Source organism: Coregonus clupeaformis, chromosome 36, assembly GCF_020615455.1.
Source record: "Coregonus clupeaformis isolate EN_2021a chromosome 36, ASM2061545v1, whole genome shotgun sequence".
Classification (NCBI taxonomy): Eukaryota; Metazoa; Chordata; class Actinopteri; order Salmoniformes; family Salmonidae; genus Coregonus; species Coregonus clupeaformis.
The window spans coordinates 27,224,044-27,240,282 of record NC_059227.1 but is presented as its reverse complement, the minus strand read 5'-3'; the positions used below and the strand labels follow the sequence as shown (position 1 = coordinate 27,240,282).

At 44.0% G+C, this 16,239-nt stretch overlaps 1 protein-coding gene and 1 long non-coding RNA gene across 2 annotated transcripts; one reads left to right on the top strand and one right to left on the bottom strand.

Annotated features, from left to right (window-relative positions):
* Positions 1-9,223: 9,223 nt before the first annotated feature.
* On the top strand, positions 9,224-11,720 carry LOC121552192. Its single transcript, XR_005997170.1, has 3 exons — positions 9,224-9,345; positions 9,524-9,613; positions 11,371-11,720. It is a non-coding gene; the product is annotated as an uncharacterized LOC121552192 (long non-coding RNA).
* A 3,277-nt stretch (positions 11,721-14,997) lies between these two features.
* Positions 14,998-16,226, bottom strand: LOC121552172 (SAYSvFN domain-containing protein 1). Its single transcript, XM_041864895.1, has 2 exons — positions 15,737-16,226; positions 14,998-15,520 (listed from the first exon to the last, which is right to left on the bottom strand). Exons 1-2 carry the CDS (start codon positions 15,953-15,955, stop codon positions 15,203-15,205), a joined length of 537 nt encoding a protein of 178 aa, XP_041720829.1. The 5' UTR covers positions 15,956-16,226; the 3' UTR covers positions 14,998-15,202.
* Positions 16,227-16,239: the final 13 nt, after the last annotated feature.

Genomic DNA, 16,239 nt, shown 5'->3' with positions numbered 1-16,239 from the left:
GGGAAGCTCATCTGCGTGCACGTCGTCCTCACCAGGGTCTTGACCTGACTGCAGTTTGGTGTCGTAACCGACTTCAGTGGGCAAATGCTCACCTTCGATGGCCACTGACATCCTGGAGAAGTGTGCTCTTCACGAATGAATCCCGGTTTCATCTGTACCGGGCAGATGGCAGACGGCGTGTATGGTGTCGTGTGGGTGAGCGGTTTGCTGATGTCAACGTTGTGAACAGAGTGCCCCATGGTGGCGGTGGGGATATGGTATGCATTTTATCGAATGCAATTTGAAATACACTATACAGTGCATTCGGAAAGTATTCAGACCCCTTGACCTTTTCCACATTTTGTTACGTTACAGCCTTATACTAAAATGGATTAAATGATTTGTTTTCCTCATCTACACACAATACCCCATAATGACAAAGCAAAAACAGTTTTTTTGACATTTTTGCTAATTCATAAAAAATACAAAACTGAAATATTACATTTACATAAGTATTCAGACCCTTTGCTATGGGACTCGAAATTCAGCTCAGGTGCATCTTTTTTCCATTGATCATCCTTGAGATGTTTCTACAACTTGATTGGAGTCCACCTGTGGTAAATTAAATTGATTGGACATGATTTGGAAAGGCACACACCTATCTATATAAGGTCCCACAGTTGACAGCGCATGTCAGCGCAAAAACCAAGCCAAGAGGTTGAAGGAATTGTACAAAGAGCTCCGAGACAGGATTGTGTCGAGGCACAGATCTCGGGAAGGGTACCAAAACATTTCTGCAGTATTGAAGGTCCCCAAGAACACAGTGGCCATCATTCTTAAATGGAAGAAGTTTGGAACCACCAAGACTCTTCCTAGAGCTGGCCGCCCTGCCAAACTGAGCAATCTGAGCAATCGGGGGAGAAGGGCCTTGGTCAGGGAGGTGACCAAAAACCCGATGCTTAATACTTTCCAAATGCACTGTATTTACAAAAGTATGTGGACCCCCCTTCAAATTAGTGGATTTGGCTATTTCAGCCACATCCGTTGCTGACAGGTGTATAAAATCGAGCACACAGCCATGCAATCTCCATAGACAAACATTGGCAGTAGAATTGCCTTACTGAAGAGCTCAGTGACTTTCAATGTGGCACCGTCATAGGATGCCACCTTTCCAACAAGTCAGTTCGTAAAATGTCTGCCCTGCTAGAGCTGCCCCGGTCAACTGGAAGTGCTGTTATTGTGAAGTGGAAACGTCTAGGAGCAACAACGGCTCAGCCGTGAAGTGGTAGGCCACACAAGCTCACAGAATGGACCGCCGAGTGCTGAAGTGCGTAAAAATCGTCTGTCCTCGGTTGCAACACTCACTACTGAGTCCCAAACTGCCACTGGAAGCTATGTCAGCACAATAACTTTTCGTCGGGAGCTTCATGAAATGGGTTACCATGGCCGAGCAGCCGCACACAAGCCTAAGACCACCTAACGTCGGCTGGAGTGGTGTAAAGCTCACCGCCATTGGACTCTGGAGCAGTGGAAACACGTTCTCTGGAGTGATGAATCACGCTTCACCATCTGGCAGTCCGATGGACGAATCTGGGTTTCTGAACGTTACCTGCCCCAATGCATAGTGCCATCTGTAAAGTTTGGTGGAGGAAGAATAATGGTCTGGGGCTGTTTTTCATGGTTCGGGGTAGGCCCCTTAGTTCCAGTGAAGGGAAATCTTAATGCGAAGCATACAATGACATTCTAGACGATTCTGTTCATCCAACTTTGTAGCAACAGTTTGGGGAAGGCCCTTTCCTGTTTCAGCATGACAATGCCCCTGTGGACAAAGCGAGGTCCATACAGAAATAGTTTATATAAGATCGGTGTAGAAGAACATGACTGACCTGCACAGAGCCCTGACCTCAACCCCATCGAACACCTTTGGGATGAATTGGACTGCCAACTGCGAGCCAGGCCTATCGCCCAACATCAGTGCCCGACCTAACTAATGCTCTTGTGGCTGACTGGAAGCAAGTCCCCGCAGCAATGTTCCAACATCTAGTGGAAAGCCTTCCCAGAAGAGTAGAGGCTTTTTTAGCAGCAAAGGGGGGACCAACTCCATATTAATGCCCATGATTTTGGAATTAGATGTTAGACGAGCAGGTGTCCACATACTTTTGGTCATGTAGTGTACCTTCGCACAGCCGTGACGAGATCCACGACAACATTCCACAGGCCCATTGTCGTGCCATTCATCCGCCGCCATCACCTCATGTCTCAGCATGATAATGCACGGCCCATGTCACAAGGATCTGTACACAATTTCTGGAAGCTGAAAATGGCCCAGTTCTTACATGGCCTGCATACTCACCAGACATGTCACCCATTGAGCATATTTGGGATGGATCGAGTTGTACGACAGCGTGTTCCAGTTCCCACCAATATCCAGCAACTTCGCACAGCCATTGAAGAGGAGTTGAACAACATTCCACAGGCCACAATCAACAGCCTGATCAACTCTATGCGAAGGAGATGTGTCGCGCTGCATGAGGCAAACGATGGTCACACCAGCTACTGACTGGTTAATGGTCGACGCCCCTAGCTTTTTTAAAGGCGTCTGTGACCAACAGATGTATATCTGTATTCCCAGTCATGTGAAATACATAGATTAGGGCCTAATGAATGTATTTCAATTGACTGATTTCCTTATATGAACTGTAACTCAGTAAAAAATGTTGCCTTTATATTTTAGTTTTTTTGTATGTGCATGCGTGCATTATGTGTGCGTATGTGTATGTGTGAAGGTGTGTTAGTAAATGTCAGATTGTCCATTCGTAAATTCAGAGCGTTTCGCTCTCGGAGCCTTCAGAGCGCACACTGGACGCTCTGGCCGAGGAGTAGGGTTGATCTGAGCGTTCTGACCTCACAATGGTAGTCAAGCACACAAGCTTCCAGATACAAATGAGAGAACACCTACCAAACTCTGACCATTTTACTTGCCCTAGCAGAGCTGGTTAGGCTGTTTTCATATTATCTAGAGCGTTGGTGACTGTAACTGTGCTGCTGGCAACAATTATGTTTATTTGCGGATGTTTACTGACACCGGTCATGTTCAACGGGTGTTGTGCGTTCGTAAATTCATCAGTTATTCTGTGCTCTGGCACACAGACTGAGTGCTCTGAAATCGGAGTCATAGCCAGAGTGAATTTACGAACGCACCCAGACTGTATGAAAAAGTACCAGATTAAATAAAACCAATTTTATGAAACCCTTGACTAAGACTGTTGAATCCCTGATAGTCAAAATAGCATGAGAAAAATATATTGTTCTTTTAACCAAAATTTCGTTGGTGTGTCCATATTTTCAGAAAGGGGGACATTGGCAAATCTGAATAGATAAGGCCTGACAAAATACTAACTCTATATCCTGTGGTCTACATCCTGGGATCTCCTCCAGTATTACTGCCGTCACCACAGCAGCTAGATAACCGCAGATGCAAGACTTAATACTGCAAGCTAAACATGTTGAATAGTGGGTTTATTCATAGGGTCAAGTTGTCATGTGACTCCCTAACGGCTTTACAATGAAAATCTTGTAGACTGATATAGGACACTTCTATCCAAAGGTGAACGGCTTTAAACTGCATTTCTCTCATGATGTATAGCATGTGTAAAAGAAGTCAAGTTGAAAACCACTATGTCAAATTCTCCAAGCATGTTTAATCCATCATGTGACACCTGGACTTATTCTTATTACATAAACAATTAACAATATATTTTGTGATGTAAACCAGAAATATTAATCACTGTTGATCTATACTGTTCTGATCTAATGAGATGGATGTAGGATATTATATTCCTTTCCCAGTCATGGAGGACAGAGACATTCAGGTGTGCACCTCACTGAAGACCACTACTGAATTGGGGGTAGGTAGGATATTGTGGTAATACATTAATTTTTCATAGGTTAGGGTTAGGCATGACATTCCATGTCAGACTCTTCAATACCACTTTTCTCAACATCTTAGACCCCAAAGGTTAATTAACCCTTTTGAAGCTCATGTGACTTATAATATTTTTGTAGAGGGCTGAAAGCCACAGCCGAATGGGTTACAACTGACAATTTCTCACTAGATATCGATATCGCCTCTTACACAGATCACAGGTTAGGGTATACAGTACCAGTCAAAGGTTTGGACACACCTACTCATTCAAGGGTTTTACTTTATTTTTACTGTTTTCTACATTGTAGAATAATAGTGAAGACATCAAAACTATAAAATAACACATATGGAATCATGTAGTAACCAGAACAATGTTAAACAAATCAAAATATATTTCATATTTGAGATTCTTCAAAGTAGCCACCCTTTGCCTTGATGACAGCTTTGCACACTCTTGGCATTCTCTCAACCAGCTTCATGAGGTAGTCACCTGGAATGCATTTCAATTAACAGTTATTTCTTGGTAAAAGTTAATTTGTGGAATTTCTTTCCTTCTTAATGCGTTTGAGCCAATCAGTTGTGTTGTGACAAGGTAGTGGTGGTATACAGAAGATAGCCCTATTTGGTAAAATACCAAGTCCATATTATGGCAAGAACAGCTCAAATAAGCGAAGAGAAATGACAGACCATAATACTTTAAGACATGAAGGTCAGTCAAGCCGGAAAACTTAAAGAACTTTGAACGTTTCTTCAAGTGCAGTTGCAAAACCCATCAAGGCCTATGATGAAACTGGCTCTCATGAGGACCGCCACAGGAAAGGAAGACCCAGAGTTACCTCTGCTGCAGAGGATAAGTTCATTAGAGTTAACTGCACCTCAGATTGCAACCCAAATAAATGCTTCACAGAGTTCAAGTAACAGACACATCTCAACATCAACTGTTCAGAAGAGACTGCGTGAATCAGGCCTTCATGGTTGAATTGCTGCAAAGAAACCACTACTAAAGGACACCAATAAGAAGAAGAGATTTGCTTGGGCCATGAAGCACGAGCAATGGACATTAGACCAGTGGAAATCTGTCCTTTGGTCTGATGAGCCCAAATTTGAGATTTTTGGTTCCAACCGCCATGTCTTTGTGAGACGCAGAGTAGGTGAACAGATTATCTTCGCATATGTGGTTCCCACCGTGAAGCATGGAGGAGGAGGTGTGATGGTGTGGGGTTGCTTTGCTGGTGACACTGTCAGTGATCTATTTAGAATTCAAGGCACACTTAACCAGCATGGCTACCACAGCATTCTGCAGCGATACGCCATCTCATCTGGTTTGCGCTTAGTGGGAGTATAATTTATTTTCAACAGGACAATGACCCAAAACAAATACTTTTTTCCCTCACTGTATATGTTGTCAAGGGGGAAGGATATTGACGATTTAAAAAAATACGTACAGAAATACAGAGATGAATAAAAGCAGACGTACATTTTTTAAAAGCATGAGTAAAAACACTGTCCAAGCTCTGTCCCACTCCCAAAATAATATCACCCAGGAATACACTGGGTACTTACGACTCTGCTCATTCAGCTCTCCTCTCATTCTTTCCTCTCTTCTCCTCTCCTCTCTCAGCTCATCCTCCACTCTCACCACAATCTAGGTCAAGTGACCTTCTCCATTGGCAATGGCATCATCTAGTCCCTCTTCCCTCCTCCCCACCCTTGGTTCTTAACACGCCTGCCTCATCTGGTGGTGGGGCGCTGGAACAACAACTGTGTTCCCGACTGGGAAGTTTCTCTGGACTCCACAGGTAAATCGTGGGAAAGTCATTGGTTGGCCACACTCCAGGTGCCGGGGGATCAGATGCAGTGGTAGGTACTGTTGGCCAGGGGGTCTCGTTCTGCTCCGCTGGTCCGCACTGTGGAAGCAGCCCCCTTAAACTGAAGACTGAAACAGAGAGACAGGAAGAGTTCAGGATTAGACACACTGTGATCTTGGAAATCAAGGCTCTTTACTAAAACTTTACTAGTTTTAGTGAGTGAGAACTGTCATAGTTTTAGTAAGTGAGACACTTGTTTTGCTATTCCACTACATGTCATCCTAATGGGTCATTCTGTGAGCCACTGACCTGTGTGTTCCTCCTCAGTCAGCAGCAGGTGTCTTCTACAGGAGCTGGGAGCCTCCTAACTGGTCCCCAGCTGGAGACACTTAGTGACGGACCACTGCTGTGGCATTACACACTTGCTGCAGGACCAAACACATTCCGATCAGAGATGTACACATTTATAAATGATTCATTAACCATTAATAAACTAATTATGAACCCTTTATAAACCCCTTGTAAAGGGACCCTTATTGTAAAATGCCATTTTGCACCATAAAGCTCACAAAATGTGACATGAAGTTATAATAGTTGACCATTGCCATTTGCTCTTGGTAAAGTTCTTCTTGATCTGGGCGCTGACAGACTCATGGATGTTCTTATCCAGGGCTGTGTCTCCTGCAATCCTGAGGGACAGAGAAAGGGAGGGAGGGAGAGAGACATGAGGGCCAGGCTCTGTGTGTGCTTGTGTGTGTGTGTTTGCTCCCCAGAGAGGTAGAGGCAGCAGGTGGCTGTGTGTGTGTGTTTGTGACAGCGTGCAGTTGTGTGTGTGTGTGTCTATATTACTACTAACCAGAGATGTTAAGGCCACTGGATGACTGTAGAGTTACCACCACACGGTCCTGTAGATATTAATGTCCTGTGTGTGTGTGTTTCTGTACTACAACCAACCAGAGACGTGGAAGCGGCAGGATGAGAGGGAGGGCAGAGCCGCTATCTACTTGGCCCTCTCCGGCCCCCAGGCATGGCCTGGCACGGGCACCACCTCAACACCCACAGCCACTCCTCCACTGCAGGCTCCTCCTGCCTCTGCCTCTCCACCTAGACCAGCACCCAGAGACCCCCACCACCTCACAGCCCGGCCCAACGCAACCAGGCCACTGGGGGAAATAAGAACAGAAGACAACATGGTCTATACAACAATAACAACAACAGGCGACTACAGAGATGGACAGAGAATAAGTCAATAAAGGACGATAATGTTCAGAAGGCAGAGCACATAAGAAAACACAGTGAAACAGGAGGTAGACTACTTTCTGAACTTGTGCAATATCACATGTTTATTTAATGAACAAAACCCAGCTTCACTAAAGAACATCAATAGAGGACAGAATCAACAGGGTTGAGTTCAGGTGGATGACAATGTAAACATTAAAGCTAGTAGTAGGCTTAATGTAATGAATAGAGATGATTAACCTGTACCCCTGCACATTGACTCAGTACCGGTACCCCCTGTATATAGCCGTGTTATTGTTATTTATTGTGCTACTTTTGATTTTTTACTTTAGTTTATTTAGTAAATATTTTCTGAACTCTGTTTCTTGAACTGCATTGTTGGTTAAGGGCTTGTAAGTAAGCATTTCACGGTAAGGTCTACACCTGTTGCATTTGGCCCATGTGACAAACACAATTTGATTTGATATAATTAACTGCTAGACCTACTTGGCAGAGAGACACATAAGATAATATCTGGACAATTAATTTATATCTGAACTTTCAACAATGTTGTTCTCTACTGAACACAGACCGGACACGGACACACACACACACTCACACGCTTTACAATGACAGACAGGTGACTACACCTACATAGAACAAGAGATAACCAAGCCAGGTTATTCCAATCCTTTGGTGTATGTGTGTGTGTTTGTTTGTGTGTTTGTGTGTGTGTGTGTGTGTGTTTGTGTATGTGTATGTGTATGTGTGTGTGTGATGTGTGTGTGTGTGTGTGTGTGTGTGTGTGTGTGTGTGTGTGTGTGTGTGTGTGTGTGTGTGTGTGTGTGTGTGTGTGTGTGTGTGTGTGTGTGTGTGTGTGTGTGTGTGTGAATGTATGGACAATGGAGGATGTATATATAGTATAAAACCACTTCTAACACTCTTTCCCCTGTTTAACACCGTAAATATGCGCCATTACCCATCTATCTAGCTATTTGTAAGTGCATTATATATACAAAAGTATGTAGACACCCATTCAAATTAGTGGATTTGGCTATTTCAGCTACACCCGTTGCTGACAGGTGTATAAAATCGAGCACACAGCCATGCAATCTCCATTGATAAACATTGGTAGTAGAATGGCCTTACTGAAGTGCTGTAAAGCCTGCCGCCATTGGACTCTGAAGCAGTGGAAACGCGTTCTCTGGAGTGATGAATCACGCTTCATCATCTGGCAGTCTGACGGACGAATCTGGGTTTGGCGGATGCCAGGAGAACGCTACCTGCCCCAATGCATAGTGCCAACTGTAAAGTTTGGTCATGCAGTGTATGTTCTGTGAAATCCATACATATTTTGCACTTTTTCACCTCAAGTGCTAACCTTCTGTCTTTTTTTTCAGCCCTACTTCCACATGGAGGACTACACGTTCGAGTGTGGGGCTACGTGGCCGGCCTGCTCTCCTGGACCGCCAACATGGCCATCTTCTTCGGCATCAACAAGGAAGTGCTGCCACTCAAGGTACGGGGAACAGGCGCTGAATGATGTTACCCTCCATAAAGTAGTATTGTAACCCTATTTGTCTGTGTACGTGTGTGTGATCTGATGTTAGATAACCATTGTGAACAGCATTTCTTCTCTCCAGGTTAGCCTACTTAGAGTGTGTACGCGCTAACCTGGTTATGCAAGAGGACAGACTGACGATTGCCAATGCTGAGCTGGCCAAGGCTCAGGCTCAGGCTCAGGCTCAGCTGGATGAGAAAGGCCCAGTTGGACAAAGTACAAGCCAAGTTCGATGCTGCCATGAAAGAGGAACAGGTAAGGTCCAATCCTCAAAAAAACATGTTCTGTATTCTTGAATTAGAAATAATGCAACAAAAAAATATATATGTATAGATAGTAAAATAGAATATAGTTCACTCAGTAGATGAGTTTGTGGACTTGCTGAATGAAAAGGAATAAAATGCAGGAATAAAATGGTGGCATCGTCAGCACTCATTGATGGGCTTAGTGGAGAGAAAGTGCACTGGACAGAGCAGAGAAAACATTTTAAATCACAGATCAACAGGCAGGTTACAGATAAGAGAAGGATAGCAGAAAGTTATTTTACTTTCAGTATTCTGACTAAAGGCATTATATATATAGATTTAATGCAATGCAATACAAAACAATGCACTACAGACAATATCAATGCTCAGTTCTTTCCCCCAGACGCTTTTCAATGTGACCATTTACATTTTGTTGTCCTCTTCTCTTTGGACAGACTCGAAGGGGACGTCCTCCAGCTCACTGGCTTCCTGTCGTACTGCAGACCCTTCAACCAGAACTTCTGGAATGAGAGGAGCTGGATCCCGCACTGGACAATGTGCTGGTGAAGAACAACGTCAATCATAACGAGTGTCAGATCCTCATCAAAGGTATAAGATCCTCACTACTGATCCTAGTTAACAGATCTCTGTATAGGTAGTAGTGTAGTTTATTAGTAATATATTCTCATAAACTATTTTTATCTGTTGTAGTAATAAAGTATTTATTGTAGTAATATAGTAACAGCATAGTAATAATGATAGTAAATATGTAATATGTGTGTTATAGAGGGTGCTGCGTTAGACCTGAAGGCGTGCCCTTCCAAGCTGTTCCGTTGGATCCTGGATCTGACCTGGCTCTACTGAGATCATGAACCAGGTGGGGCTGAATCTCAACCCCCCCCCCCCCCTGAACTGTGTGCTAAGCATTGTGCGTTCCTAACAGGTGTGGTTCAATTAAAAGATCTTTGAGCCAACATTCTGCTTCTACACGGGTTACAAAGTGCCTGTGTGTAAGATCCTCCACAGAGGATTCTACATGGAACCAAAATGGTTCTACCTGTAACCAAAAAGGGTTCTTCAAAGGGTTCTCATATAGGGACAGACAAATAACTTTTTTTCTAAGAATGCACACTGCATAGATAAGAAGTAAGAGTTGTGATGATCTAATATGGTGTCTTACGTGATTGTCTGTGTTGGGATGCAGGCCAAAGACCTGAGGTGTGTCCACTGCAGGCAGGGTCGCGATGTACTCCATGTGCTGCTCCACTGTTTTACACACAGGCACTTTGTAACCCGTGTAGAAGCAGAATGTTGTCTCAGAGATCTTTTAATTGAACCACACCTATTGGGAACGCGCTAGCCATCGACGGTACCATCATCATGAGCGAGGTAAGAGAGCTAGCTAGAACATCCACTTTCATATAATTTGACTATATTTCACATTAACACTTTACACTGGGTTATTCCTAACGTTATAAGGGGGTTATATATAGGTTATAAACTGTTATTTCAAGGTTTATAAGGTTATAAATCTGTGAGTTCTTTTGGCGCTTGAATATTGAATGTCGTATTAATGTTTTACCTGGTAGAAACTGCGTGATGCCCTGGACAACATGTTTGACGCGTGCATGTGGAAGAAGTCGTCTAATGTGGACTTCTGGTTCCCTGAGCTGCTGGAGTGAAACACACAGTTTTACAACTGGGTGTTTGAAGGCAGGCCCAATACCTTCTGGATGAATTCTCACAGTGTCTACAAAAAAGCCCAATCCAGACTGTACCTTTTAAGGATGCTTAAATGATTTGTATGTTCTACAGCAGTGTCGTGGCGAGTGTAGTGACACATGCCATTGTGTGCTGGAAAGGGAATTAAGCTAAGGAAGACTTAAACAAGCTTCACAAAATCATTAACAAAGCAAGTGCTACAATTGGCTGCAGCCTGGAATCAATGCAGGACATGTTCATAAAAAGGCTGCAAGTAAAAACCCACATGATCATGGACAATGACACACACCCACTCCACAGCACTCTAATGCAACACAGGAGCAGCTTCAGTAGCAGCTTCATCCTGCCCAGATGTTCCACAGAGAGGTTTAGACGGTTATTTTTACCGACAGCCACGAGGCTTTGTAATGAGTGTAATTGATTAACTGTTTTATGAGGTCTTTCTATTGGAAAATGTTGTTGCCTGTTTTCCCCCATAGTAGGATAGAAAACAGCACTTGAATCAGACTATTCTTTTAGGGATACAATGGTTGGTGCATGTGTCTTTATGTTATCGTAATATTTCTTTAAATCATGTGTTGGTCATTGTTGCGTGTCCTGTCATTGTAAGTCGTTGGTGATGCATGCTGTGATAAAACAATTTCCCAAATTGGGATTAATAAAGTAATACTCTACTCTCTACTCATGACTGGCTTCTTCAACCGTCAGGGTGGGTGCCTCGTTCAAAACATTAATTTGGCTAACTGATCAAATTTACAGGGCAGTTTCAATTTACCTGGTATATTTAAGATTAGTGTATTCTGTTTTTACATTTTTGTAATGTCAACATCCTATTTCATCGCTGAATATATTAGATTAATTTGTTAGATGTGTTTGATATCCCATAATAATCATATCCCTTTATGTTTGCAGGTTTCCTGACAGCCATGAGGCAGGAGATAACCAGGGCTGGGATCTGGACAGTCACCCTGCATGAGGTGCTGAAGCAGAGCAAGGAGATTACTGCCTCTCCTACTGGAAGTAGCCTCATGCAAAATAGTGTCATTAACAACACTTGTACTAGATACAGCTTTCCCATTGTAACTCTCAATGCCATCCCTCATATTCTTATCGCTGTCTCTCAGGAGGGGGTCTACGTCGTGTTCCTGGATGGGGCCGGCTGGGACCGAAGAAACTGCCATCTCATGTTCACCATCAACTCCACCACCCCCAAGTTCAACATCTGCAAGCCCAGGCACACAGACCTCACATGGGTGGTGATGCGCACAGTGCAGTCACCCGATCACTGGATCTTACGTGGTGTTGCCCTGCTCTGTGACATCAAGTGATGGACAACTACTGTCTTTCTTTGGTATTTGTGTGTGTGTGTAAATCTGTGCTTTCATTCAAGTAAGACAAATAAATAAACTAGTGAGAAATTTTAATGGAATTAACAAGCAGTTTTACATTACAACCAACAGCAGTGTGCATTGTTCATTGTCTAGGTGCAACCAAAAACCATAAGATCATTTTAACACAAAAGGCGCAACTCACACACATTTAAAAACAGTTTCTTTACGTCAGTGTTTCCCCATCTCCAGTACCCCCAAAGCACAATTTTTTTGTAGCCACAGACAAACTCACCTGATTCAACTCATTGAGGGCTTGATGATTAGTTGAAAGTTGAATCAGGTGTGCTTGTCTGGGGCTACAACAAATGTGTGCTGTTAGGGGTACTTGAGGAATGGAGTTGGGAAACACTGCTTTACATGGTTAGCTGTAGTATTCCCATTTCACAGTCCAACTGCTCTGTTGTGAGAGTGCCCATGAGAGGCTGACAGTCTGGGTTGAATACTGAGTAAGCGCTCAGTTCTCCAGGTTGAAGTTTAGTTGGGCTCCGCAGTCCCTGGTAGAGCCAGTAGAAGAGGGAGATTAGGAAGAAAGGCAACACAAAGCCAAACTCCGCAAACACCCCAAGCAAAACCAGCCAAAGCAACACCTTCAGCAAAGTCCGGTTTCCAAAACCAAGTCGTCTTGAACCAAGCCTTCGACCCAGAATGCAGTCCAGCAGACAGTCATCCTAAAAAAGTGAGGAGAGAATCAAGTCAGCTAGCTAACATTAATGGGTGGAATTAAGGTTAGCTATCTATGACTATGCCATGAAGCTACCTCAGTACCTGACGTTTTAGTCATTTGAGTAATTTAATTTTAGCCTACCCCCCATTGTAAAGTCCCTGTAGCCTGAGGGACGGCAGACATCGGATGTTTTGTCAACTCCAGTGCGTCTGTATCAGCTGTTGACTCCCAACTGGCGGACTTCAAAGTGTTGCCACTGCCAGGTGATGTTATGGGCTGCATCTCACTAGCCCTTGTTCGGGGCTCTGAACTCTACAAGCTTTTGCGAATGTTAACAACTTCTGACTCATGCTCATGCAGAAATTATAGAGTGCGTGGCAATCTATGCAATGTGCGCGCTGTGCACGGCGCGTATCAATCACTGGTAAAAACACTAGCTAGCCATCTAGCTAACGTTAGATGGATTGTTGAGAGGTGTATCTAGCAGATTGCCCCTCGATCGTGCGAAATCCTGCCTTCTCAATAGCGAAAATGTTATATAAGGCGCTTCAAGGCACTGATGGAATTCAACGGTTCACTGTCACAAAGAGCGGTATGACAAATTCGCAGACGAGAGATCTTAAAATCTGTTGTTCTACTGTGGAATGTTTACTTCCTGTTCGACCGTACGTAATGACGTCTGTTTCTTCATCTGCATCTTCTTCTTCTTTGGTATCATGGCGTTTGCACGTTTTTTTGTGCATGCCGCCACCTACTGTACAGTAATGTGTGGTCGATCACATTACATTAGGTGATACAAAAACAAAAAAGAAGGGGGAGAAGGAAAAAATTGCACCACCAACTAACCCTACACCTATATACCACTATTTCATTATTTTACTTTTTAGCACCACCCCATTCCGCTACTTTGACCCAAACTGTTCCTACACCAGGCCGATGCCTGGGAGGACAGGTCTCTTTCACTCAATGCACCTTAATTCTTCTGCAGTAAAACCTCATACACCCAAGTACTTCTCTGCAGCTGCCAGCACAACATCTATTTTCTGTGATTTACCTTCCATTTCTGTGGTACAGTTGATAACCATGGCAAAGAATGCTAAGAAGCCAACCTTACTGAAGCACAAATTCGTATCACTGTATTGGCCTTGGCCTACTACTCACCCTTCACCCATCATCCTTTACTCTCTTCACTGCCTCAGCATACGACACCTTCTGTTCTACTCTGAGCCTGGCAACCTCTGACCCTGGTAACCTCAACCTGTCTCTCTCACACCGGGCACTTCTGATCCCCAGTAACATGGGCACCCCTACAATTGACACACAGTTTTCTCCACGGATACTACATATTCCTTTGTCCCATGCCCTCTTGCCCACTTCTCACATCTCGGAATCTCCCTCCTATACAGTGCTGCAACATGACCATAAACTTGGCATCTGAAACACCTTAGCGGGTGTGACACAAAAGCTCTCACAGGATAACTGACATATCCTAACATGACTTCATCAGGTAAAGATTCTGCTTCAAAACTCAAACGGACAAACATTGTCTTCTCAGTTTCACCATGCTCGCCACCAGGTCTGCGTCTCACCAAACGGAGGGCGTCATTGACACAGGGAATCTTTCATTTTAGTTGCTCCACCTCAACACTTAACGCCACACCAGTAATCACTTCTTTCAAAGGTGCCCTGCTCCAGAGAGTAAAGCAAGTCACAGGTCTTGTCCCTAGGCACGTGACACGAAGCGCCTGCTCCCTCTGGACAGAAGAAACACAGAAAATTATCACAAGTCCACATCGAGCTACCTTCACCGATTTAACAGTACCCAACTTCTACCCAGCCTGAGACTACATTTGGCTTGGCTGATCCAGAAGGCAGGGATCAACTTTCTCCAAAAATGTCACTCCCACTGGGCCCAAATCATCCTTTGCATGACCATCAGGGCAAGGCTTGGACTCGGAGGTCTTCACCACGTCTGTCACCACAGGTAATTCTTCCTCACTCTCGTCATGTTCAGAGCCATCAGACAGCAGAATACGGTTGGTACTTGGCGCCATTCTTCCTCAACACACATCTTCCCACTGCTTCTCCTTCTTCATCGCTGTCCATAACCACGTCGATCCGTTCACCACGCTCATGCCGTGCTTTCATCCGCTATACTGCTTGTAAAACATGCACTGATGGCCTTTCTCCAATACCCACCTTCTGTTCCTTAGCCCAATTTACTAGTCCGTCTATCTCTGGCCTCTCCATGCTCGCAAAACAAAGGGCTTCCCTGCCCACCTGTCGACGTCAACTTGTACCCTGTTTGGAAGCCACAACCGAAGGGCCAATAACGTCTGTCGTGTCGTAAAGCGCAAGGAAATGTTGTAAACGTGACTCAACCAAGCATTGTCAGAGATATTAAAAAGTATATTTTTCTAAAATATTTCACACTGTCAAAATTCTTTCTCTCTGTGTGTGTGTTCAAAGTACAGTAATATCATGTTCAAGTACACACATTTTAATGGAATTAACAAGCAGATGTTTGTTCTTTCACAGCATCATCAATGTGCAGCAGTGGTGAATGATCTTGTAGTTTGGAATAGGCTCCATTTGACTTCAAAATCAACATCAGCAATGTGCACCATTCAAATAAATACATTTCCAGTTAGCTATTCAATTTCAGATTAAAGTCAGTTGTTTGAGGGTCTCATCTGTTGGCCAGTGGTCTGTAGCCCATCTCTCCCTCTAGCTGCTCTGCTGTAAGTGCCCCCAGGAGAGGCTGACAGTCTGGGTTGAACACTGAGTAAGCGCTCAGTTCTCCTGGTTGACGTGCAGTTGGGTTCCGCAGCCCCTCATACAGCCAGTAGAAGAGAGAGATAAGGAAGAAAGGCAACCCAAATTCCAGCTCAGTGAACAGCCCAAGTAGAACCAGCCAAAGCAACACCTTCAGCAAAGTCAGATTTGTGAAAGCCAGTCGTGTCGAACCAAGCCATTGACCCAGATTGCTCTCCAGCAACCAGTCATCCTAAAAAGTTGGGGAAAGAAGAAATTAAGTTAGCGAACATTGACAAGATGGAATCAAAGTGTATTACTAACTGACATCTACTTGACAAATAGGGCCAGTTTCCCAGACAGCATGCTCAATGACTCTCCAATTAAAGTGTTTATTAGTCCAGGACTAGGCTTAAACTGTGTCCGGGTAACCGGACCATTGTATTTTGAGTATTGAGTTTTAGCCTACCCCCCAATGTTTAGTCCTTGTAGCCTGATAGACAGCTGAGATTGGATCTTCTGTTAACTCCTGTGTGTCTGCATCCGCTGTTGATGACTGGCAACTGGCCGACATCAAAGTGCTGCCACTGTCAGATGATGTTTTGGGCTGCTTTTCAGAAGATTCGCTCTTCTTAGCGGCCACATCAGCCCTTCTTCGGGCTCTGAACTCCGCAAGCTTTTGCTCCATATTGTGATCAACTTCTGAGTCATGCGGCAATGAAAGACTGCGTGGCAAAATGTGCACTACAGATAGGAAAGTACTGGCTACTGCCTGGGCTAGCTAGATTTTGAGCGGTCCCAACAAGATTGTTCGTGTGAAATCCCGTCTTCTCAACCGCGGAAATATAGTCTCAAAAGTGTTTTCATGGTAATGCTCGAATTAAATGTTTCACTGTCATAGGAAGTATGAAATATGTTAAATCTGTTTCACTTCAGTTTGTTTACTTTCCTGTTCAGCCAGGCGTACGTAAT

Bases quoted from the DNA above. Each gene is read 5' to 3' on its own strand.
- LOC121552172 (XM_041864895.1), bottom strand. From the start codon at position 15,955: ATGGAGCAAAAGCTTGCGGAGTTCAGAGCCCGAAGAAGGGCTGATGTG. The intron at 15,521-15,736 runs GTAGGCTAAAAC...CCAACTTTTTAG, and splicing joins CAAGGACTAAACATTGGGGG to GATGACTGGTTGCTGGAGAG.